Consider the following 26,614-nt stretch of genomic DNA (forward strand, 5'->3'; position numbering starts at 1 on the left):
TCTGGCTCCAAGGATCTTTTACTGAGACCTATTTAAAACATTTCAGTCCTTAATACAAATAAACTTCAACTCAGCTGGATGGCTGATCTAGGTAAAGGCTTCATGGTGACAAAAATACGCCCCGCCTGCAGAGACCCCAGAATCGGCTCCTAACGAGAGTGTGAAGGTACTCAGGGTCTCTGTCCCATCTTCTTCAGGGTTCGATTGAGCTAGGAGAAAAAGAAAAGCCAAGTTAGATACGGAGATCTCACCGACCCATGTCCCCAGTGTGCACAATCCCCAGGTCCGACCCCTGGGCCACCGCTCTGAAGTCCGGGAAGGGTCTCTCTGACGCAGGCACTGGAGTCCACCTTGTGTGCAGGAAGCCCCAGTCAGGTGCCCGCCCCCGACACTCCCACAGCCCTGCACAATTCACACGGACTGTTCCACCTGCCCTTCACACGCCACACCCACACCCACACTGCTCTGTCCGTTTTATAAGACACGCGGCTCACAGAAGCCAAACTTGCCACAGGGCTGCGTTCCTCCTGCAGGAGGAGCCCTGTGGCTGGCCCAGAGCAGAGCAGTGACCTCTGCTGGAGAACTCAGAACACCAGGATGAAGCGGTTCCAGTTACGGCCACACGCAGAAAGCACGCACACACCCTGCATCCTCGTAGTATTCGTAGTATTCGGCGTGACCCCCAGCCCCCAGGACCTCTCCCAGGGCAAGATGTGAAATGCACCAAGTCTGTCAAAACCCAGCTTCCTGTCCTCTGCCTGCAAGAACCGGCCAGACCTGTCTACATCGGAGAGTAACTGCCAAACGGGGAGGGATGGGTAAGAGCAGGCAGTGAAGCCACCCATATTAGGAAATACCAGGGAGGGAGAGGAGAGCTGGCCACCCGCAGAGAGAGATCTTGGACAGAGATGCTCTGGAGAAGGCTGACACAGCAACTGCTACAGGCCCAACCCCATTCCCCAAACCCCAAGCAGCCAGCCAGTCTTGCTCAAAAACTTTTTAAAGGGCCAACTCCGGGCTTTCTTGAAATGAAAAATAAAAAAAAGCAAAAACTCCCCACCAGTTCCAAACCTCTGTCTCCAACCCACACACCGCTCCCCAACTTCTCACCTCCTCAAATTTGTGGATCTGCCGGATAAAGAAATCCCCATAGCGCCTGGCGACCTTGGTGTCTGCGATGTGGATCATGTCCTATGGGAGAAGAAAAGCAGAGTCAGAGACGAGCAGGGAGGCAGGGGCACTTAGACTTGCAAGTACATAAAGTCCCCCATTGCCTTCCAAATGCAAACGTTGCGGGGGGGCACCCTACAGAAGAGCATTACCAGCTGATGGCAGCTCGCTCTTTCTAGATGCTTGATTTTTGCTTCCTTGTTAATTCATTTATTTGAGGCGGGAAGAGGGACAGATGACCTTCCCTCCGCCGCCAAGCATGGAGCCCGAAGCGGGCTTGATCCCAACCTTGAGATCATGACCAGAGCTGAAGACGGGGCTTAACCCATTGAGCCACCCAGGCACCATTTTTATTTTCAAGTCTTCTGTAACGAACACGAATCTTTCAGCAATAGAAACATTTCAGACAGCATTTTATTCTCACACACTGTAGGAGTGTGAAGCTACAAGTGAATCCAGATTCTAAACTTTGTTTTTTAACTCAAATGTGGTTGAACACCATTTTACTCGTAAATTCCTGCATAATCTAGGTCAAGGCCTAAGAATTTTCTGGATCTCTTTGAAAGGACTTTTTCAAGTCAAGGATGAAAAAAGAAAAGCCAGAAAGCAAGCAGGGATGCCTGGCGGCTCAGTCAGCAGAGCATGCGACTCTGGATCCCTGGGTCATGAGTTACATAAAAATGCAATGTTTACCAAAAGAACCACCACCACTACCCAGAAAGCAACATTTTGCCAAAGACAAAAGTGAACCAGTAAGAGGAATAATTTTTTAAAAAGCCCCAAAAAGATGCAATCAAAAACATTTTCATGGGGCGCCTGTGTGGCTCAGTTAAGCATTTGCCTTTGGCTCAGGTCATGATCCCGGGGTTCTAGGATCAAGCCCTACATAGAGCTCCCTGCTCAGGGGGGAGCTTGCGTCTTCCTCCCTATCTCCCTCTGCCCCTGGCTCTCTCTTAAATGAATAAATAAAATCTTTAAAAGAAAAAATAGGGGTGCCTGGGTGGCTCAGTGGGTTAAAGCCTCGGCCTTCGGCTCAGGTCATGATCCCAGGGTCCTGGGATCGAGCCCCGCATCGGGCTCTCTGCTCAGCAGGGAGCCTGCTCCCCGGCCCCCGCCTGACTCTGCCTACTTGTGATCTCTGTCAAATAAATAAATAAATAAAATCTAAAAAACAAAACAAAACACTTTCTCATGTACAGACTTTAAATCATATTATAAGTATTTAATTATGTTATAATTTAATTAATACATTACTATAACTTCATGTAAGTTTTTTATAATAACTAAGTTGTTGATTCTTGGGAGAAATGTTTTATTTATTTATTTTGAAGTAAAGCTTTTACTCCACCCTCAAGGTGGAACTTGAAATCATGACCCTGAGATCAAGAATCACATGTTCTGGGGCACCTGCATGCCTCAGTGGGTTGTCCCTCTGCCTTCCGCTCAGGTCGGAGGGTCTTGGGATCAAGCCCCAAGTCAGGCTCTCTGCTCAGCAGGGACCCTGCTTCTCCCACTCTCTCTGCCTGCTTGTGATCTCTCTCTCTGTCAAGTAAATAAATAAATATATAAAAATCTTTAAAAGAAAAAAAAGAATCTCATGTTCTACCAACTGCACCCACCAGGCTTCCCAGAAGTGTTTTGTTAAAGACCATCCAGATAACTGGGACCAGTTCAGCAGGGTTACAAAGTGATGACAGGGGACGGAGCAGGTTACCGATACTGCCAAACATTATATCAGGCACGCACTGAGAACAAATTCGAAAAGGACTTTAGGTAGTAGAAGTGATACTACAAGGGACAGTTCTGATTTTTAAAACAACACTGGAAAACTTCCCTAGTGACTCTACTTTCAGTGAGCCCGTTCGTGTCAGAGACAGCCAATTTCTGCCAAACATCAAGTCTTCCAAAAGCCACTCTAAATTAGAGGGTTCGGTTTAGCAAGATGAGCTTTCAAAACTAACTACCCAAACTGACCCAGCAATCCCCAAGTAGGTATACGTCCAAGAGAAGACATCCACACAAAAACCTGTACACAAAAATTCATGATAGCAGCATTACCCGCGATAGTCAAAAGGTGGAAACTCGACTGTCCATCACCTAATGACTGGGTCAACAAAGCAGCGCACCCCTACAAGCGCGGTCCTTTGCCACCACGAAAACGGACAGATATGCGCCACAGCCTGGACGAGACCTGAAAACGTGCTCAGTGAAAGAAGTCAAACACGAAAAGGCCACATGTTTATCATAGCAAATATCGAAAACAGACAAATCCACCGAGATGGAGAGCAGATTACTGGTTTGCCAAGGATGAGGGGAGAAGGGGACCTGGGAATGACTGCCCGTGGGTAGGGAGCTGTGGAAATGTCATGGAAGTAGGGGAAACCAACTGTGTGACACTGTGAATATAACAACCACAGAATTTCATCCTTTAAAATGGTGAAGTTTATGTTACCCGGTTATACCTTTAAAGCACTGCCAAAAAATCTAGTATGTGTAGACCAATACTTTCTCAAAGCAACTAGAAATACAAAATAAATAGTTTGTAAACATCTCCTCATCGCATCGAAGAGCTGACGAGAGAATAAAGAGCTACTTTAAGAGAAAATAAACCATTCCAACCGCAACACAGAAGCCTGCTCTGCAGGGAGTGCGTTCGCTCCTCTATCCCAGAACACTTGCACAGAGGGACAAACCAAGGCCAGGGTCAGTCTTACAGAAGATGCTCCCTGCACTGCTGGATCCCTTGAGCTATACCCTCAAGCTGAAGGCAAAAGGGGGACTGGGCAGCCACCCTACTCCAGACACCAAGCAATGCTCACCAAGTTGCGGGAGGGACATACAAGAGGAAAGACACACATTCCCAGGACGTTATAAACACAAGGTGATTCTTCTGACAATCCATAGCCTGGGCTTGTTTCCTGGTTGGTCCAGGGGACCCGAAGTTTTGAGTCTATGGTGGTCCCAGACCAGTAATCTCCCCAGGCACCTTGAAGAGGCAAAAGCAAATCCCTTCTAGAAGAATGAATATTCATCCTACACTTCAAAAAATGTCAACAAAGTTTTTCAAGGACAATAAACTATGTAGTAAACAAACAAAAAAAAGGAACGAAGGATGTTTATGGAAACACTTCACCATGAATTTAAGAAAAATCAGAGAAAGTAAAAACATAGCTGAAGAGATTAACGAGGATAGAATAATCAATCAAAAGAAAATTACCCAGAACAGAGACTAAAAAAGATGGAGAAAGGGTTTAAGAGACACAGAAAACAGAATGAGGTCTGAAATACATCAAGTAAGAACTCCAGAAGGAAAACAAAGCACATAAAGTAAAAGATATTAGCCAAGAACATTCCAGAAGAGATGAAAGACATCAGTCTATTCATTTTAACAGACTGCTGTTAATTAAGTCCCTATCAGCATTCCAGGTATATTAAGTAGAACATCATCTTTGAGTGTGTGCACATTAAGGAGGATGAGAGGGCGTGACTTCAAGGAAAAAGCAATTCTAGGAGTCTAGCATATTTTACATCTGAAAAAAACTCACCTAAAAACAGAACTTAGTTCTTTTAAAAACCTCATTAGGACACCAAAATGTTAACTTAAACTTAAAATCCAGCAATGCAAACACTAGCCCTCCTCCTGAGAGGAGCCTAGGATGTCGCTTGTGCCTCCTTCCAGAAATAACTCTGCATTCACAAGCAGATATAAATGAATCACTTAAAAAAAAAAAAAAACACTTCAATGAACCACTGAGAGCCACTCTCCAAAACCATGGACACTTTCTGTAATACACAAAACCACTGAAAAGCGCATCCGCATTAGAATGCGAAAATCACAGCCAACTCCTGCAGCAGCAGCTGGCCCAGCGCCTAAGGGGACTCCTGCTGTGCACGAAAATGCTGGATGGTGCTGGTCTTAAATGTAACACAAATAAAAGAAGCCAGACACGAAGTGTCAGTCCTCTACATGAAGTCCAAAAGTAGGCAGCACTCATCCAGAGTGCGACAAGTCAGGACAATGGCTCTCACTGGCTAAACTATGTCCCACACTCTACGCCACACCCTCCCACTTTCTTCCCTGATCCTCTCTTCTGCCACAGCCTCCTGTTTGAGGTCACTGCAGCCACAATGTTGTCCCTCAAACATACTGGGTTTACTCCTGCCCCAGGGCCTTTGCCCTTATAGCGCCCACTCCTTGGAACGCTGTTCCCTCAAACGTGTGTCTGGCTAGTTTCTTCACCTGCTTCAAGTCTCAGCTGCAATTTCACTTCCTCAACAAAGGCTACCCTGAGCACCTGTGCAATACTGCCACCTCTGCCTTCCACCACCACTACCCTTAACTGCACAGCACTTGGCAATTTCTAACCTATGATAAAGGAAACGTTCCACTTTTCGTGTTTGTAGGCCCCACTCCTGGCAAAACATTTACTCAAGGTCAAAATGACTTGGCGAAGTCATTTGGGCTTTGGCAAAACCTCAAAACATGGGCTCTATTCCTGCCCCAAGTACACACTGTACATGTTTCATTAAAAAACAAACAAAACCCACCAAAAAAGAACATTCCAAACAGAAACCTAAGAAAAAAAACCTCACTGATTCCCGTAAGATTCCAGTCTTACAGCCTTTCTGGAAAGTTTTTCATCACAACTTGTAACTCTACGTAAAACAAGAACAAATACAAAAGCAAAACCGTATGTGACTCTTGCACCAGCACTCCCTCCCCTGCAGCACTCTCCTCTGTGTGAAGACTGACTGTGTACCCCACGCAGCTCTCTTAACTCGGACTAGAATGAAACTCTTTTTCTTAAATAAATAAATAAATTTATAAGATTGGAGAGAGAGCAAGAGAGCACGGGTGGTGAAGAACGGCAGAGGGAGACACAGAAACAGGCTCCCCGCTGAGCACGGAGCCCGATGTAGGACTGGATCCCAGGACTCTGGGATCATGACCCAAACCAAACGCAGACGCTTAACTCACTGAGCCACGCAGGCGCCCTTTAAGTGTTTTTAAAGGCTTGTTCATTTTGCATTGACGCCTACCACGTGGTCTGCTTCACTGTAGCGCTGTCTACTCTCACATGAGAAGATCAGCGTGAGGGCAGAAACCTCTGCTGGTTTTGTGCACCACCAAGTCTCGAATGCTCCAAGTGGTGGGCGCCGAGGAAACCCTGATGGCTGAACAGATGGAGAGAGAGGCCGCAGCCGCCCAGGCCGGAAGGCAGCCGTACCTTATCGATGTAGAAGTCAACCTCGGAGGCCGACTGGAATTCGCCATCGAGGGCGGAGATGCCACTGGTCCACACCAGGTTCTTCATCTTGTGCTTGAAGACCAGCAGCTGGATCCGGAACTCCTGCTCCGTGAGGTCCAGGAAGCCGGCCAGCTTGGCCACAGGCATGGTGGTGTAGAGCTTGAGGAAGCTGCGGATGGTGGACAGCTGCGCCTGCTGCTGCACCTCGTCCGAGAACACCTTCAGCTGCTGCAGGAAGGGCTCCTTGTGGTAGTTGGGGTGCACGTTGTCGTAGTTGGGGACCACGGGCGACAGGAATTTGGGGCACGAGTAGCTGAAAAGTTCCTCATAGACCTGCGGGTCGCCCTTCTGCATGCGCAGCATCTTGTCCCCGTACTTCTCCCGCAGCTGCAGGTGAATGCTCTCATCGATGCGCATGGGGTACATGGTGAGGGCAATGGCCAGCAGCGCGTGCATCTGCTCATTCTGCTTGTTAATCTGCGGGCACGAGACCAATTGGCGCGGGGTCAAACGAGATGGACTTTCTGAGGTCCCCACCACCCTCCCAAGTACATGCTGCATAGGCCTCTGGTTTCTCCCTGGTCTTGCACCCGTCAGTTAACTTTCCCGAAGTCCCTCCGCATCTGCCCTCCAGCTCTACTGAACTTCCAGCCCACTTCCAGGGCCTCCTCAGCTGGTTTCTGGATTCTTCACTAGGGCCTCCTCATTCCTCCTGGTCTACCCCATCCTCACCGGCAGATCGATCCTCTCACACCGTCATGACTGAGTCACCCAGAAATTCTAGATGGCACTGTAAGGCCTATAAAGATTAAATACTTGAGCCAGACAGTGAAGGTTACCCCAGAACCTAGCACCCCAGTCTGACTACTCTACGGCCCTAAAGCCTTCAGCTGTTCCTTGTGCTGCTACATCATCACGCTTCCAAGTCTCTGCCTAGAAACCTCCCAATTTTAGGCACGTCTTGGACCCTTCCCCTCCTCCATGGCAAACTGCTTGAGGGTGATACCTCTACCTCCCTCAGTTTTAACTACCCAGAGCCCAGTGAACACTCAGCAAACTTGCTGAATAAATGTAGACACTGCTGGAGGGAGAAAGTAAAACAAAAGATACTGTCTTTATATCAAGGAATTAATGATCTGAAGTTAACAGGCACAACAAAAGAAACTTAAGAGTAGTCCAGCCATTAAGAAATCGCCCGAATGAAAAGACATACAAAAAGCAAAATTTGGGAGAACATTTACCAAAAACTGTCGGCACATGTGCCAAGGGTTCAAGCTGGTCAGAGGCTTCCTTACCATCTCATACTTGTATGTGGTCCTCTGGAACATGCTCTTGGTCCTCTGGATATAGAGGAGGATGTTGGCAAAGACCCGGATGGCATCCTGGTAGCGACGCATCATCAGATAAGCAAAACCTACGTAGTAGTAGGTGGTCACCTGGCACTCGGGCACCCGTGAGTACATGCTCTGTGGATGGAAGCATCCGTGAGTCCCAAAACCAAGTCATCCCAGAGAGAATCTGCAAGCCAGCAGGGCCCAGTGTCAGCGGAGCAGAAGCCCCGAACTACCCAGCAGGAAAGTGCTGCCCTCTGGAGTTAAGAGGCTCCAAGCGCAGACCACACCAGTCACCGATTAAGTCATGTGACCCGAGAGCTCCACACTGTTAGATATAACAGGAAGAGACTAGACCAGGTGACCCTAACATTTCTTCCCACTCCAAATCCCTCCACACCTCAGCTGTGTACTCTTCCTCGATTTCTACTCCTTCCTTTTCCAGATAAACCCGATAAAGGAACAGATAACAAGACTGAAAAAAAAAGACACACACACACACACAACAAAAAAGTACCGATTTTTCTGCGGCTAAGAAAAACCACCACAGCTAATATTCATTGTCTATACCACCTCAGAACTAAATCTCACTCCTTAAGTAGTGAGATGTGAATAGTAAAAATCTGCCATTATCACGGTCTTGAAAACAGAACCAAAGACTGCCAAACACTTCGAGTGTTACTAAGCAACAAAGAGAAAGCACCTTGCCTATGCGCAGACGTTCACTACAGTGCTTCCCCCCATGTCTCAATTTTCAACTGGTCTGGGGAAGACTCCTCTTTCTGATCCCTAACATTTGTCCTTCAAGATCATTCTCTTAGCGCACACTCTGGCTCTGGGCGGGGAGGGGGGGACAGGAGGAAACAGGTAATCACCTTCTTATTCAGTTCAATATTCTCCAGCACCTTGATGGCCTGATAGTAGTCCCCCAACAGGGAGTGCAGACGCAGAAGGCCCACCAGGCTGAAATACCCAAGCATCTTGTAAAGGGAGTGCCGTCCGTACTCGCCAGCCACACTCTCGGGGTCACCTAAGAGAAACAGACACTGTGACCATTCTAGCAGGGACACGTGAAGGAAGGTGAGCCTAATCCCCGAATACCACTCAGCTGACTCTCCACCTTCTACGGGCCTCTGAAGCTTCCCGCAATGGGGATTAACTGCCCTCAGAGGACTACCCAGAAGCAGCATGCCTGACCTTTTTTTTTTTAAAGGTAACCTGGGGCACCCGGGTGGCTCAGTGGGTTAAGCCTCTGCCTTTGGCTCAGGTCATGATCCCAGGGTCCTGAGATTGAGTCCTGCATCGGTCTCTCTGCTCAGCAGGGAGCCTGCTTCCCTCTCTCTCTGCCTACCTGTGTTCTGTCTCTATGTCAAATAAATAAATAAAATCCTAAAAATAAAATAAAATAAAAATAAAAAAATTAAAAAGGTAACCTATACCTAACATGAGTCTCGAACTCACAACCCCCATACCGACTAACAGGCCAGGTATCCTTGGCCTCACACTAATCTTTTACCAAGAGTTGTGGGGGGGGGGGGGCGGGGGATGGGCAGGTTTTTGTTTGGTTGGTTCCAAGACACCTGAGATTACTGAGATGACCCTTTTTATCAGCAGCAGCTACTCATCAAGGCCACTGCTTTCAGGAAGTGCATGAGGTCAAAATTACTTTGCTAGTAACACTAACACACTATTTGTCTTTCTCACTGAAATACCACGTTGCACTGATGGTGCAAACACAGTGGGTAAAACTGACAACTCAGCATAAACCAGGCAGTGGCAGCAAATTGTATCAGTAATTACTGTATTCCTTCCCACCACATGTGGGGAAAGAACCAGCCACTTTTTCACAAAACACCGTTTTTACTTGAATGACTGACACACAAATTATGGTTACTTAGATTTGGGTGTTCAGCAGACATTTTCTCAAAAACGAACGGGGTGAGCCTGTTACATGTCAATAAAGACAACGGACAGTGCTCACTGCCAATGAAAATAGGAGCTTTTAAGCAAATTCTAGTTTTAAAAACATGTATCTGCCACTATGAGCTTCCAAATAAAGACTTACCTACCTAATGAAGCTGATGATCAAAGTGGGTTTTTTAGGTTGTATAATAAAATAGATAAACATTTAGGAAATCTTTATAACTCAATGAACCAATTTTTTACAAAATTGTGCAGGGGTAAAAAGATCCATTCAAGGGGCACCTGGGTGACTCAGCGGGTTAAGCTGCTGCCTTCAGCTCAGGTCATGATCCCAGGGTCCTGGGATCAAGCCCCACATTGGGCTTTCTGCTCAGCAGGGAGCCTGCTCCCCCCTTCCCGCCTACTTGTGATCTCTGTCAAATAAATAAATAAAATCTTAAAAAAAAAAAGTTCATTGCTAAGGCTGCAGATTTCTCACTGCAATTCACCAGTATGAAACCCCCATTGTCTCAGAACTACCTGAGAAGGCTGTGAAGACATTCCTCCCTTTCCCAACTCCACATCTAGGTGAGGCCAGGTCTCCCTCATATACTTCAACCCAAACCGCATATTGTAATTCCAACAAACCGAACGCAGGAGCAGAATGAGAATCCAGCTCTCTTCATATATGCCTGGCATATTTGCAAAAAGGGCACTGCTGCAGGTGCCCTTTCCTTTAAACATTTTTTTATTTTTTTTTTAAAGATTCTATTTATTTATTTGACAGAGAGAGATCACAAGTAGGCAGAGAGGCAGGCAGAGAGAGAGGAGGAAGCAGGATCCCTGCTGAGCAGAGAGCCCGATGCGGGACTCGATCCCAAAACCCCGAGATCATGACCCGAGCCGAAGGCAGCAGCCCAACCCACTGAGCCACCCAGGCGCCCTCCTTTAAACATTTTTTTAAAGGCTTGTTCATTTTGCATTGACGCCTATTAAATGGACAAACTCTGTGATTCTCAGTCTTTAAAGACTGTAAAGCGGTCCTGACACAAAGCGTGAGAAGCGCTTCTCTACACGAAGGCCCTGGAGACTCGGTTAGAAGCGTCTGCGAATCAGACCTCGTGAGTGCCAGCTGGTTCCGCGTGTCGGCCAACAGACGGCCGAGCCTGACAGCCCTCAGCACCCGCACTTGGCTGCTGTTCACACCCAGCACCAAAGCAGAGCAGCCCATTACCTAAGCCACAGTGGCTCCCCCGCGCTCCCCGGGCCTCTCTCCCCCCGAAACAGATGGCAAGCAGCACTCACCTCCGCTTGTATACACCTCCAGCTGCCGATTAATGTTGGACTTGTCTACCAGGGAGTGAAGGACATTGAGGACACTGTGAACATTCCAGATTTTGGGATTGGAGCGAAGAAAGTCGATCTCCTCCTCTGACTTCTTGGCAGTCTTGCAGCGATACTGACTGAATGACTGAAACTGTTGGGGAGAAGGGAGAGAGGCAGGAGTTGCATATGATGCTGAAACGGAGGGAGAGCGGCGCGGGGGTCAGGTGGGGTGCACGGCACCGTCTCATGCTAAACTGTTCTGTACACTACTTGTTTTTGCAAAGCCGCCTTTCACTGAACTGAATGGTGTTCATTATGGAGTATGTCACTTCTTCCATAGCTAAGTAAAAATCTCTAAGATGAAAGGTAGTTTGCGAAAAAAAAAAAAAAAATTCAATTTGGAGTCAAACACCACCTAGAGTCACTTAACGTCTCTGGGCTTCACAATGCAATCGATCTGGCTGTCAGAACCGGATGGTGTGTACAGATCTTCTCTTGGGCTGTGACATGCCGAGTCAGGATAACAAATGAAGACACATGGGGACAGGGTAGTATCTGGATGTATGTCTTGCCTATTGGAGCCGACCATCTGTTTGCCAGGGACAGGAACCCAGTTGGGTTACCTCCGTATCAACCACAGAGCCTCGCCAAGTAGAAGGCACATCTAGGGCCCACACCACAGGTAATCCTTAAGGCAGTGGTTCTATCTGGGATCAGCGATGGGCTGACTCCATTAGTCACCCAGAGAACAGCACAAGAGACCTACCCACTCAACTGGTTTTTACAAGATCCTTGGTCAATTCTGGTACCAGGTTCAGAAACCAGTGACCTAGAATCTAGGTCCTAGATGACATAACCCAAGAACGTCTTCAACTCCATATTAGCACCTTCCTCTAAGAACACAGAAAAAAGTTTCCAGATTTATAATAAACAGAAGAACATCCGGAATATAGAAGGAATTCTCATAATTCAGTAAGAACGAGGTAATCCATCAGAAAAATGGACTAAGAATAATGCGGATCACTTCGAAGAAAATCAAAACTGGCCAATTATCAGGGAAAATACCTAAGCTCTTCACATATCAGAGAAATGCAAATTAAAATGAGATTACCATTTCTTTCCCATCAAACAGACAAATATTAGACTAGTAACACCCACAGCAGAGAAAAACTCTCAAATGCTGTTGACAGCAGTGAAATTTGATAAGCCCTTACAGGGGACAACGTATTACTATTTATTAAGGTCCAAAGTGATTGAAAATGTTCTGTATCGACTGTGGTGGTGGATACTGTCTGTTCAATCTCTTCAACAGCACACTTAAAAATCAGTATCTCATTGTATGCAAGTTCTGACTCTATAAAACTGATCTTAAACTTAAAAGTGGGGAACCTGGGTGGCTCAGTCAGTTAAACATGACTCCTGGTAGCTCAGTCATTAGGCATCTGCCTTCAGCTCAGGTCATGATCCCCGGGTCCTGGGATCGAGCCCCACATCGGTCTCTCTGCTCAGCAGGAAGCCTGCTTCTCCCTCTCCCACTGCCCCTGCTTGTGTTCCCTCTCTTGCTGTCTCTCTCCATCAAATAAATAAATAAGATCTTTAAAAACAACCGAACATGACTCCCGATTTCAGCTCAGGTCACGATCTCAGAGTTGTGAGATCAAGCCCAACGTCCGTTCCACGCTGGGCATGGAGTCTGCTTCAGATTCTCTCCCACTGCTCCTGCCTCCTTCCTCCCGCAGGCACTCCCTTACTCTCAAAAACAAACAGAAAAACTTAAAGCAAAAATTCTTCAAAAAACAATTCTACCTCTGGGGATCTCTAGAGACAGACCAATGTGCAACACACACAAGACTACTGAGGGACTCACTATTTGTAATAGTCAAACTCAACACCCAAGGGTGGTATATCATCACCAAGAGGGTGGTATATCCGTATCGTGTACATGGCAGAGAAGAATAAAGCCATCTCTACACAGACATGGTAAGTGTTCCATATCACAACAAATTACACAACATAGTATTATGCCATCTTTAGATGGTGTATTTGATACGTACATGTTTATATAAACACCTGAAAAGCATGAATGTAACGCCTGTCTTCCCAGACAATAACTGATGCCGCCACAAAGGCAAGGAAGGAAGACACTTTAAACTTTATCTGCAGTTTGGGGATACCCGGGCGGCTCAGTCGGTTGGGCATTTGCCTTCAGGTCAGGTCATGACCCCAGGGTCCTGGGATCAAGCCCCATGTCAGGCTCCCTGCTCAGCGGGGAGTTGCCTCTCCCTCTCCCTATGCCTCTCTTCCCTGGCTGTGTGTGCACATGCGTGCTCACTCTCTCAAATAAATGATCTTAAAAAAAAAAAAAAAGATAAAAACAAACTTCACCTGCAATTTGAAAAGACAGTAATGACATATCATGTATTACCTGTACTGATAAAAATAAATGAAAGCCAGGGAGGTGGGGGACCCATTTAGCCCGTGTGACATCTACCTGGCAGGAGGAGTCACACCTGGCTCCTGCCAGCCGGTCTTTGTTAAGTGAGAGCACTTTAAGCCCCTTAAGAGAACACCAGCTAAGCCCAAGCCGGGATTATGATTATCTTAAGAAGGATGAAGAACCTTAGCACGGATGATCCTCCCTGGACTTGCTGTGTGTGAGTTGAAAGGACCGCCAGCCTTCTAAAATTTGCCAAAGAAAGGGCTTACACAGACCAAGGAGCCAGAAAAGGCAAACAAGGCCAGTGTGGTTTGTGGCCTTCTCTGCACGAAGGCACTGAAGCCTCATAAGCCACCTCTCAACAGGCCAGCCCTAGGAGGGCTTTCTCAGCATACCAGTCACAATCTGCCAGCACTTCTTAAGTCTGTTTTGTCTATGCAGCTAAAATAACAGCTTTATTAAGAAACTCATTTTTTGGGGTGCCTGGGTGGCTCAGTGGGTTAAGCTGCTGCCTTGGGCTCAGGTCATGATCTCAGGGTCCTGGGATCGAGTCCTGCATTGAGCTCTCTGCTCAGCAGGGAGCCTGCTTCCTCCTCTCTCTCTCTGCCTGCCTCTCTGCCTACTTGTGATCTCTCTCTGTCAAATAAATAAATAAAATCTTTAAAAAAAAAAAAAAAAGAAACTCATTTTTCCTGAAATACCCAGTGAGAGATACTCCATTCCCATAAAACTCGTGGAAAACAAGTATTTTTCCAAATTGAATTATTCTGTTTTTTGTGGGTTTTTTAAAAGATTTTATTTATTTGAGAGAGAGAGAGAGACAGTGCGGAGGCACACAAGAGAGCAAAGGGAGAAGGCTCCGCTCTGAGCATGGAACAGACATGGGGCTCGATCCCAGGACCCTGAAATAATGATCTGAGCAAACCAAAATTAAGAGTTGGCCGCTCAACCGAGAACCCAGGTGTCCCTCAGGTTTATTCTTCAGAAACAGAGTAGACTTAAAAACAGAATAACCGACTCCAAAGCTTGTGATGCCTTCATTTTTTCCAACCAGACCAACTCTCAAGATCAGGTAACAGCTTAGTGAAAGTCAGCTCAACTCTGCTGACTTCCAAGTTCATATCCAGAGTTCTTAGGCCTGACTCTTCAGAAAATTGTAACATCGGGACGCCTGGGTGGCTCAGTTGGTTAAGCAGCTGCCTTCGGCTCAGGTCATGATCCCAGCGTCCTGGGATCGAGTCCCACATCGGGCTCCTTGCTCCGCGGGGAGCCTGCTTCTCCCTGACTCTGCCTTCCACTCTGTCTGCCTATGCTCGCTCTCTGACAAATAAATAAATAAAATCTTTAAAAAAAAAAAAAAAGAAAGAAAGAAAATTGTAACATCAAAGACCACCACCATGGGATCTTTCCCGCGGTGATGAGACATTTTTATCCCAAGCATGTTTTAAACAATGCAAACAGCTAAACCTTTGTCAGACTAGTTATTTCAAATCAGACCAAGGCTGGCCAGATACCTGATAGATGAACTCATCAATGATATCCCAGAGCCACTGGTTGGGTAGTTCAAGGGGAGCAGGACCATCGGCATCTGTGCAGGAGATAACAGAAAAGTCAGACGCAAAGCAAAGACTATTCTTTGCTTTGAACAAGCATGCAGAGTACATTCTGTCATTTTTCTCTTAACTAAGAATCACGGGACATCCCTCCTTCCCACCCTTTTCAAAATCCTGCTAAAAAGAGCTAGAGGCCAACATCAGGCCTCCCCGTAGCCTCACCCCCAGGCCAAACCTCAAACTCACTAAGAATGTAGTTGAAGAGATTGCAGTAGTTGTAGTAGGACTCAAACCTCTGCTCCAAGGAAGGCCCTCCCTGGAAAGAGAACAGAGACATCAGGACTGACAGTTAATTTAAATGTGTTTTACTCATGGTCTGCCACGACACGTGAGAACCCATGCCTCTTCAGGCCTTCTTAGTACGCAAATAGCACTCAGGCCAGAGGCACGACAGTAAGTGCTACAGCATTCGAAAGGACAATGAATATCTTGACCACAACAATTAGGCATTATGGCAACAACCTCAACTGACTGTTCAAGAACATGCAGGCAGATCTGGTGAAGCAGAAAGACAGAAGTACTAACAAAAGCAAAGGAGTAAAATCACGGTGCTTGAAGTATGGGGAGAGCAGGCAGCGCTACACTAGGCTATGCCAGACTGGACTACAACAGGTTAGGAGTGCAGGGGTCTTCCGGTGCCGAACAGGAATCCAGGCCACGGAGATCAGCAAGTCCACCGTCACCTGGTTTTTGTAAATAAAAACCTCAACGGGAATATAGTCATAGACACTCATTGTCTGTGGCTGCTACAAAGGCGAGTCGAATAGATTCAACAGAGACCATTATGGCCTCAAAGCCAAACAACTATCTGGCCCTTTGCACAGAAGGCTATTGACCCCCCCAATCTAGACTTGATGTTGCTGGCAACTGAGAACACTGAAGATTTCTGAGCTGGGAAAGAATATGCTGCTATTTGTGAACAGCTAGAAAGAACACAGCCCTGGAGTTTTAGCTCCAGTGCTTACTAACTGCTAGCTTCCGACAAGGTATTTGATCTCTCCATAGTACGAGACTATGTAGTTGAAGTGCCCAATATAATAAATGCTCTTTCAAAGAACTCCCCCCACCCGACAAGGTTCCAAACGGATCGTATATGTATAAGTACTCTGGTACCTAACAAAGAGGTCATAGAGTCAATAAACTTCTGCTGAATCTTCATCACAGACCTAAGGGAAGATTAGAAGTGGCACAACCACCTGTACTATGGGTTCTGATGCCGTAATATCCCAAAGAAGAGATGTTATACAGGCTAGCTAGAGTCTCAACCTAGGCCACAGAGTACGTGAGCTAGAAGAGCAATGGTAGGAGGAAACCTTTACTTTCTAACAGACAGGACAGAGAGCTCACTGGGATGCCGGAATGGCCCCCTGCACTGACAACAGGAACTCCTGCAGCAACCACTAATGGCGGCTCCTGTGGCAAGGCAGGAGCCCTAGCCAGGTCAGGTGGTCTTTTAAGAGATGAGCTGACTGGGAGAAGAAATACTCTATGGAGAGATGACGGTGCCAGGTTCCTTCATTTACACATGCACATACGAGCTCCAACAATTAACTTGTCACCATCGAGGATCAGGGACCAGATTATAGCAGTGACAAGACTAGTGCAGGGAGCAGACAAAACCCAAGTAAACAAATACCGCAATGTCAGCTGGTGGTGTGTGCTCCGAAGTGCCAGGGTACGGCAAGGAGCCCAGTAAGGAATGAAAGTCGTAGGAAAGGAGACTGGCAAGAGAGTCAGGGGCCAGATCAAACAGGACTATGACTGAGACCTGGGATTTTCTTCCAAGTGTGATGGTGAGAAGTCATGGTAGGATTGGGAGGGAGGGTGTGACGTGACAAGACTATGTTTCAAAGGGACCATGCAGGTTACTAGGCTGAGAATAAACTCAAGTGGAAGAGTGGAACCTGATACCAGGTAAGCAGCTGCTCAGCTCAGGCAAGAGATGATACAATGCCTTGAACCAAGGTAGCAGCAGTGATGGAGGTAAGAAGTGGGTGGTTTCAAAAAGCATGCTGAAGACAGAGATGAACAGGATTTGTTACAGGGTTGGAAGTCAAGTCAAGAACACCATCAAGGTTTTCGTCTGAATGGTCGTATTATTTACTGAGTTGGTTGATATGAGAAGAACAGGCTGAGAGGGAAAATAAGACTTCCGTTTGGAGTATGCTAAACTTGAGGTGCCTGGGTGACTCAGTCAGTTAAGCATCTGCCTTCGACTCCGGTCACGATCTCCGGGCCCTGGGATCAAGACTCATGTCAGGCTCCGTGGTCACCACGGAGTCTGCTTGTCCCTCTGCCCCTCCCCCTGCTCATATTCTCCCTCTCTCAAATAAATTCTTTTTTTAAAAAGATTTTATTTTTTTGAGAGAGAACATGCAAGTCAGAGAGCACAAGGCAGGGAGGGGGAGAGAGAGCAGCAGACTCGCTGACAAGCAGGGAGTCCGACATGGGGCCCAACCCCAGGACCAGGACCTGAGCCAAAGGCAGATGCTTAATCAACTGAGCTACCGAGGCGCCCCAGAATAAAATCTTAAACAAAACACCCAAATCTGAGATGAGTATCAGACAGCCAAGTGGAGATAATGGAATAGGCAGCTGGATATACAAGTACGGATTTGGAGAGACAGGGGCTAAAGATACAGATTTTCAGTCATGGTGTATATAAGTAGTACAGATAGTTATTTTAAGCAACTTGGGGCATTCTAAAATTCAGAAACAAGAGAAGAATCAAACAAGTGCCCAAAGGTGAGAGAGTACCGTGGAAAGAACACTGGCATCACAGAAAGCCAGGCCTGGGTTCAAGGAGTTTTGCCACCTACTCATTGCATGAATTTGAGAAGCAACCCCTCTGCACCCCAGTTGGCCTGCCTTGCAGGGCCACTGTGAGGATTAGAGCAGAGATGCCCGCCAGGTGTCAAGCATTACACTGGGCACACAGGGACACTCCCTGTGTGTTTCAGAGAGAAGAAGGCTCACAGTCCTACACTGAAGGTAAAAAGCAAGGGCATCAAAAGCTGAAGCAGTAGGAGTCTGGGAACACACCATTAGGATGGCATCCTGAAACCCAGTCGATGTGATGAGTGCCAAGTCAGGAACTGCCGGGATGGAGAAACTGAAAAGGACACACAAGCTACGCCAAGCAAGTCTGTCTGCGACAGACACACAACTTATTGGATTCAAGCATTCCCTCTGTCATTTCTGAACACTCAGAAAACATGCCAACCACTCCTGGACACTGAACCAATAGAAGCTAATGACTGTGTTCCAAAGACAAAAATGGCATAGAGCTAGCAACAGTTAGATACTCACACTGACTTTGGCATATATGTGCCTGTAGTATAATTCTTTGTACAGAATCAGGAAGACGGCATCTGAAAGAAATGGCACAGAGCTGCTTTAGTAATCCACAAAACAACTAGGGTCTTCAGGCAGTTTTAGCCCACTGATCGGAAGAGAGGGATAAACACGATTTAAGATACAAAATAACATCTAAATTCCAGTACACCCCAAGAATACACGCAAAAAGAAAACCATCTCTCGTCTATCTTTCAACCTCATCTTAATCCATTCAGGCCCATTTCCCTTTGCTAACATCTAGAGATTTTTGCCATCCAGTTGCTTAACAAACCAACACAGAAATAAATAGTAACAGCTCTAAAAAAGACAATGTCACATTATCAAAATTGTGAACACATGGGTGTTTTTGACTTAGAAATTCTACTGTAAAGAATTTATCCTATTGATATGATACAACCACTAAAAAGAAAGGAGGGAAGAAAAGGTCTTTGGGTACTGATGCTGTACAGAAAAGAATTAAGGAAGTAGGTCTGAGACTTCTATCCTTTGGCTAGTAAAGTTGGGTCTTGGCTGGCATCTGGGAACCTGGATTTTAGGAGGGTCCCCAGTATCCTGACAAGAGGGATCTGCTGAGCCTAACTATGCAACTCTATGGTTTATCCTGAACTCCTGCCTTCCTTCTGGGAGTCTGGAATTTTGGTTCGTGCTAGGCAGGGGGTGTGCCCACATGACCAGCACCCCATAAAATCCTTGGACATTGGACAATCCTTGTAACTGTGTTACAGTTTTCTCTGAGAGACTTTTCACACATGTCACAATTCTTTGCTGGAGGAATTAAGCACATCCCAAATGACTCCACAGGAAAGGACTGGTGAGAACATACATGCACGTGGCACGTGATTTTCTCTGGATTCCACTCTGCGTGCCCCTTCCCTTTACCCTGCGTCCGGGGAGTCCTCCTAGCACACCATCAAACCCAGGGGTGGTCTTGGGAATCCTGGAGATGCAGAATACTCTCCAAAAATATAATAAACTTTAAAAAGGGAAGAAAATGGCATTTGCTTTATATAAAAAGAAACAAACAGGCCATTCCTACTTGCTTAGGTACACATAGACTATCACGGGAGGGATAAAAAGTGCTACCACTAGATGGCTCTAGAGAAACTTAAGCCTTGAGGAGGAAAGTAGGAAGAGGATTTTTTACACCGAATCTCCTTTTATACTGTTAAGCCCTGTCATTACTTACCTGTTTGAAATTATACACAGCTGACATTTAAACAGAGGGGGGTTAGGAACACAGATCCCCCCTGCCTCATGTAGTCAAAAACCCACCTTTAACATTTTTTTTTTAAGATTTTATTTATTTTTGACAAAGAGAGAGATCACAAGCAGGTAGAGCAGCAGACAGAGACAGAGGGGGAAGCAGACTCCCTGGTGAGCAGAGAGCCCGATGCGGGGCTCGATCCCAGGACCCTAAGATCATGACCTGAGCCAAAGGCACAGAGGCTTAACCCACTGAACCACCCAGGTGCCCCTCACATTTAACTTTTGAATCCCCACATATTTAACTGTTAACTTTAACAGCCTATGATTGACTGGAACCTTACCGATAACAGTCAACACTTATTTTGCGTGGTATATATGTTATACACTGTGTTATCATGGTGTACAATATGTAAGCTAAAGAGGAGAACTGTTAAGAACATCATAAGGAGGAGAAAATACACGTACACTACACTATTATACGAAAAAAATCCATGTGTATGTGGATTCACCCAGTTCAAACCCATGTGCTCAAGGGCCAACCGTATTTCAAGACTCCTACTGTTGTTGACACACACAATATGATTCTTTATAGGCAACATATTAAACAGAGCATAAGGTCTGAGCAACATAGAAAATAACACCTTCTACAAAGTGAGTTCTAACTTGCGTCCCAATGATACCAAAAATAAAGTTCCAAAAAACACTAGCTATATCAAAGAAGTACAAGACTTTTACACTGAAAACAGTAAAAAGTCATTGAAATAAAGACCTAAATAAATGCAAAGACATCACATGTCCATAAATTAGGGGGCTTAATATAATGGCGACAGTCGCCTAGTTTATCTTCAGATGCAACATAATCCCTATCAAAATCCCAACTTCTTTCCAGAAACTGACAAACTGATCCTGAAATTCTATGGAAATCCAAGGGACTCAGAAGAACCAACAAGAAGTTGGAAAAAGAACAACACAGGGGAACCTGGGTGACTAAGTAGGTTAAGCCTCTGCTTTTGGCTCAGGTCATGATCTCAGGGTTCTAGGATCAAGCCCCACATTGGGCTCTCTGCTCGGCAGGGAGCCTGCTTCCCCTCCCCCACCCCCATCCCCCCTGCCTCTTTGCCTACCTGTGATCTCTTTCTCAGTCAAATAAAAAATAAAATCTTTTAAAAAAAGAAAAGAAGAAGAAGAAGGAGAAGAACACAGTTGGAGGACTTAATGCTTCCTGGTTTCAAAACTTACCACAAAGCCACAATAACTCAGACAGTGCGGCACAAGCATCAGGATGGATGGATACCAACAGAGTTAACAGAGAGTCCTGACATAAATCCTGACATTTGCACAATCACCAATTTCAACAAAGGTGCCAAGACAATCCCATGGAAAAAGAATAGTCTTTTCACAAACTGGTACTGGGACAACTAGATACGTACGCGCAAAAGCATGAAGCTGGATCTTCCTACTTTACACCATATACAACAAACACCATAGGTGAAAGGTGGGAGGAAGCCAGACAGCTCATTCCCAAGTGACTGTACTGACCCCCAAAATCACGGGGGGATGGAAACAAGTCAGGACAAAGATCTGTTTCAGCTTCATCATGTGTGAGAGGTCTCTGTCGCCTCTTCATTTATTCCGCTGTCACTCAGCAAGCTCTTTACTAAGGGTCTACTATGCACCAAGCCCTGGGGAAACAAAATGGTGAGCAAAACACACACGGACTCTTCTGAGCTTCCTCAGGTCCCGTCACTCGCAGAATGCCATCCAGCGTACAGAACACAGAACTCATACCTACCGTTGCCAACCTGTGGAGCAATGGCTTCAGCCTCAGGCCACGGTGTATTCTTGAAGAACCTTTCAGTCAACTTGGTCCAGCTGAAAACCAAGCAGAAAAATTCTAAACTCTGAAACAGGAAGGAACAGAGAAGAGGCAACCCACGTTTTACAGGTAAGGACCCAGGCTCACAAAGAGGGAGAGGTGACAGAAACAAAGGACCAGAGCCTTCCAAGGCTACAACTCTCAACAGAACTCTGCACCTCAACTTTTCTTAATACGGTGAACACTCCTCTCTACCAGTCAGGCAACCGCCATGCTCTTCAGGATCATCTCCTGCCTCTGTATCATGATACATGACAGCTTGCTGTTCCCTGGTCTGATAACTACTTTCTAGACACCCACGCTTTCCCCCTAGCAATTTCCCCCTACTTTCCCAGAGCACGGTGCCTCCTCCCCCATCCAAATCTGGAAGCCAATCAGTCTGTCTGTGGTGGTCTGATGCTGCGACAGAACTACGGCATCCAACCCAAACACTCAGAGCCCTGATCCCCTCAGGAGTGAATTCAACTGCCCCCCCACTCTCCTCAAGCCCCACCTTTCCACTTCTCCATATTTTTCTTTTTCTTTTTTTTTTTTTTTAAAGATTTTATTTATTTATTTGACAGAGAGAGAGATCGAAAGTAGGCAGAGAGGCAGGCAGAGAGGAGGAAACAGGCTCCCTGCTGAGCTGACAGCCTGATGCGGGGCTTGATCCCAGGACCCTGAGATCATGATCTGAGCCAAAGACAGAGGCTTTAACCCACTGAACCACCCAGGCACCCCTTCTCCAGATTTTTCAGTTCAGCATAAAAAGATGCTCAAGTCTCCACTTCAGGACATATTATAAAACATAATTCATCTCAATAACACTGGATTTTCCAAGGCACCAGCCATTCTTCTCACCACACATTCTCCTTCAGAAAGATCTACCACGTTTGGCTTCAACTATAGTCTGTATCTGCCTGTACTGTCAAATACAGTAACCATTTGCCACATGTGATTACTGTGACTAGAGAATTGAATTTTAAATTTTACTGAATTTTAACCAAAAAACCCAATACTTAGTTACTGCGAACTTTCAACTACATTTAGAATTACTTGGATATCTGCTTTTTCTATCATAAATGCTACGAAATCTACATGGAGATCAGGTATTTCCAACATACACAAATTGAAATGCGGTATAAATACAAAGGATAGGTTTTAGACTTAATACCAAAAAAAGGTAAAATAACTCATTAACAGTTTAATACTGATTATGTGTGGTAATAATATTTTAGATGTTGAAATATCATGAAAATTAATTTCACCTGTTTCAGTTTTTAAAAAATTTTTATATTTAAGTAATCTCTACATCCAATCTCACCCACCCAAATGAGGCTCAAACTCACAACCCTGAGATCAAGAGTTGCACACTCCACCAACTGAGACAGCCAAGCACCCCTCCTTTTACGTTTCTTTTTTTTTTTTTTAATTTGTTTATTTAACAGAGAGAGAGATCACAAGCAGGCAGAGTAAGGCGGGGGGCGGGGGGGGGGAGCAGGCTCCCTGCTGAGCAGAGAGCCCGATGTGATGATGCGATGTGGGGCTCGATCCCAGGACCCTGAGATCATGACCCGAGCCAAAGGCAGCGGCTTAACCCACGGAGCTACCCAGCTGCCCCTCCTTTTACATTTCTTAAACGTAACTGATGAAAAAAGTTAAATTACACATGTGGCTAATATTATTTCTATGGGACAGCACTGATCTACACATTTCTACCAGAAAGACCTGGAGATGCAGGAAAAAAACAGTTTGGGGATTAATTCTATTCATTAATCCAAAAAGCCTTTGGCTATTCATTTTGTCCACCCATCCTCCTAGGAATTAACTAATTATTACTTAAGTTTATTTACTTATTTTAAAGTAATTTCTACTTTAAATAGTGGAGCTCAAACTCACGACCCTGAGATCAAGAGTTATGTGCTCTTCCAACTGAGCCAGCCAGGCACCCCTCCCAGAAATTGTTTAAATTCTATATCCCTGGTGAAGTCTTTCCTGACGTTCTCAACCCTAACAAACCAGTCTCATTTCTAATGCCATTTAAACAAGGGCAATCCCCTCAAAACAGAAGCAGCCATTCAAAGCTCTGCTCACCTTGTTATGCATTAACTTGTACAGTAACTCAAAAGTTAGGCTCTGGGGGTGCCTGGATGGCTCAGTCAGTTAAGAGTCTACCTTTGGCTCAGGTCATGATCCTGGAGACCCCACATCCAGCCCTATGTCCCCACGTGGAGGGGTGGGGTGTCCCTGCTCAGCAGGGAGTCTGCTTCTCCCTCTCCCTCTGCCCCTCCCCTGTTCCTCCTCTCTCTCAGATAAATAAATAAAATCTTTAAAAAAAAATTAGGCTCTGATGTCAGACTATGCAAGTTCAAAACTCAACATATGCACTCAACTAGCTATATCCTTTCTATATCCTTTGTTTCTCTCATCTGTAAAATAAAGAAAATAATACTACCTACTTCATGAGGTTACTATGAAGAGTAACGAGTAAATATGGGGAAGCGTTCTCAACACTGTTTGATCTATACTGGACAGACATACTAGTTGCTGCTACGACTACTGATAATGATGTTATTTTAGGCCCTGAGTTCTGGGAATACAGAATGTTCCAACAGAATAACATGTCTCCCTATGAGCAATCACTCATTTACAGAGAAATGACTCTCTTTACAGAGAAATGACTAATAGACCCCTTTTTTAGGGGCTGTATCAGTAAACCAGTCCCACCCAGAAAGACTGTACCTGTTCTCATAGATGTCCTGGATCTCATACACCTTCTGATCAATAACATCACTGGACACACGACTGGCCTGCAGCTCATACACCTTCTGGTCAATCAAATCTGAGACGGTTTTGTGGAAATACTGGATAAAGTTTTTGATCACTTCAGGGATCACCTGATAGGTCTGCTGTTCATACTGACGTTCATAAGCCAGATCCTGCTTTGGATCACCTAGAGGTCAGATATAATAAATACTTTACCAAGTGTTTTCAAACTCCCATGTTACAAAACAGAAGGGCAAGACCATCCCCCAAAGAAAACTCAAGTCTATAAAATCAGGTACGATTCCTTTTTAAACACTCAAAGATGGGGCACCTGCGTGGCTCAGTTGGTTAAGCATGCCTTTGGCTCAGGTCATTATCCCAGGGTCTTTGGATCGAACCCCGCATCGAGATCCCTGCTCCACGGGGAGCCTGCTTCTTCCTCTCCGTCTGCCTGCTATTTCCCCTACCTGTGCTCTCTCTCTCTCCATCAAATAAATAAATAAAGCTTTTTTTTTTTTGGTTGTTTGTTTATTTATTTATTTGACAGAGAAAGAGAGAGAGACAGACAGACAGAGAGGAACACAAGCAGGGGGAGTGGGAGAGGGGGAAGCAGGTCTCCCTCGGAGCTTGATCCCAGGACGCTGGAATCATGACCTGAGCCAAAGGCAGACAACTGAGCCACCCAGCCGCCCCAAATTAATAAACTTTAAAAATAAACACTCAAAGATAAAATTATCCCCAACTCACTCTCAACCCCATCGCCCTGTTCCTTCAGAACATTTACCACTATTTACAATTATATATTTGCTTATCATCTGTTTCTTCCACTAGAACTTAAATCCTATAAGGGCAAGAACCTTGTCTGTCTTGTACTGAGGTACACCCTCAGCACCTAAAACAGTTGTGTCTTGAAAGAGAAGGGAAGACTGTCGGAACAGTAGGTAAGTAGGAGGCACCTTATGTACATGTATTTTAAATATATACATTTTATATATTTTTTAAAGTAGGCTCCACGCCCAGGGTACAGCCCATCAGGGGGCTTGAGCTCAAGACCGAGATCAAGACCTTAGCTGAGATCAAGAGTTGAACGCTTAACCAACTGAGCCACCCAGGTGTCCCAGCACTTAGTATTTCTTGAATGATTGACTGCCATTTACTGCCTATACAACAGTGCTAGTTACTGAACCTCTCTGTTCAGTTTTCTCATCTGAGAAAATGGAGACACTAATTTAGACACTTCCTAGAGCTCTCTGAAGGATTAAAGGAATACTTTGCACAGAGTACCTGTAACAATGTATGGCACTTACAAAATGCTAAGTCAAACTAACTCACTACAACATTTCAGGAAACCTCAAAACCTTCCAAAAAGATTTTATTTGGGCTTGGTTTGAATCACTAATTTTTCACAAGAAAAATTCTTCAGCAAGCAGTTTAACAAGGAAACCACGGCCAGGACAGTAAGTCTTCCCTTCTGGGACTTTGAGGTGGACCATGAAAGAGGCTTCATATATTAGGCGCTGTACCACCACCCTCTTTCTGAGAACTAATAACTGACTCCAGACCTGGACCACGGAGAAGCAGCGCTTCACAGATGCCCCTCGAGAGCTGTTCCGAGACATTCAAAAAGTTGCAAAACCCTAGAAGTACCAGCTAGCCCGCCCGTAGTCTCACCTGTGTGCATGTCATAGTCACCGGGGTAAGCGTAGGGATCATAAGCAGCCTATTAACGAAACAGACATAGGAACAGTCACCAATTCGTGAACCCAAAATGCTCGTTCGACCTATGCGCCAAGTAAAAGTACTAAGGATACAAAAGTGGGTAAAACAGAGTCTCTGCTTTTGAGAAACTAACATGCTCGTGAGAGAAGGGCGAATAAGCAGGCGACAATACAACGTTACGGGCGCGATAAGGTAAAGCAAACAAAGCACAAGAGGCTGTGGGAACCAACGGGCACCGACAAGAGTGAACCAAGCCCACAGGAGCTAAGTTTACAGAAACCCCATGAACAGCCTCCGTCTCCGATCTCGGAAAACCAGAGGACGAGGAGACGGGACACGCGAAGTGGGCGGGCAGAGGTTGGGCTGGAGAGGAGACGCAAGCAATGGAAACAGCCTGAGGGCCGCGCACGCCGGAAGGCAGACCGCAGCTAGTTGCGGCCGGGGGAGGCTCCCACAGGGACCCGGACACCGTCTCACGGCGGGATCCAGCATCCAGAGAACGCTGCCTCCGTCACGAAGCCCAATACACGCGCAGGGCCCGCTTACCTCGGACTCGTAATCATCAGCCGGGTACGACATGGCTGCGCGGCTCACGAACACCGCCAGAGAGAACGAAAAGTGCGGCCCGCGCCTGCGTCGTGAGGCCGGAAGTTCCGGGCCCCTGGGCCTGCTGGGAAGCCGGA

The 26,614-nt window shown here is 46.0% G+C and overlaps 1 protein-coding gene across 2 annotated transcripts; it reads right to left on the bottom strand.

Annotated features, from left to right (window-relative positions):
• EIF3L (eukaryotic translation initiation factor 3 subunit L) lies at positions 1-26,614 on the bottom strand. Of its 2 annotated transcripts, XM_013051607.2 has the most exons (13): positions 26,478-26,614; positions 25,884-25,932; positions 24,189-24,399; positions 21,384-21,463; positions 18,338-18,399; positions 15,215-15,284; positions 14,930-15,003; positions 10,958-11,129; positions 8,626-8,780; positions 7,715-7,885; positions 6,399-6,896; positions 1,111-1,191; positions 1-209 (listed from the first exon to the last, which is right to left on the bottom strand). In XM_013051607.2, the coding sequence occupies exons 1-13, from the start codon at positions 26,508-26,510 to the stop codon at positions 171-173; spliced, it is 1,695 nt and encodes a 564-aa protein (XP_012907061.1). In that variant the 5' UTR covers positions 26,511-26,614; the 3' UTR covers positions 1-170. The 2 variants fall into 2 exon arrangements, with proteins under 2 accessions (XP_012907061.1, XP_044939824.1); XM_045083889.1 differs by lacking the exons at positions 21,384-21,463; positions 25,884-25,932; positions 26,478-26,614 and having other exon boundaries at positions 24,189-24,267.

The sequence above is a fragment of the Mustela putorius genome, unplaced genomic scaffold (assembly GCF_011764305.1).
Source record: "Mustela putorius furo isolate JIRA1106 unplaced genomic scaffold, ASM1176430v1.1 tig00000738_pilon_pilon_pilon, whole genome shotgun sequence".
NCBI lineage: Eukaryota > Metazoa > Chordata > Mammalia > Carnivora > Mustelidae > Mustela > Mustela putorius.

Excerpts from the sequence above, each read along its gene's own strand:
- EIF3L (XM_013051607.2), bottom strand. The coding sequence starts at position 26,510 with ATGTCGTACCCGGCTGATGATTACGAGTCCGAG. Across the intron at positions 24,400-25,883 it reads TGACTATGACATGCACACAG|GTGATCCAAAGCAGGATCTG; the intron begins GTGAGACTACGG and ends TCTGACCTCTAG. Across the intron at positions 6,897-7,714 it reads CCACATACAAGTATGAGATG|ATTAACAAGCAGAATGAGCA; the intron begins GTAAGGAAGCCT and ends TCGTGCCCGCAG.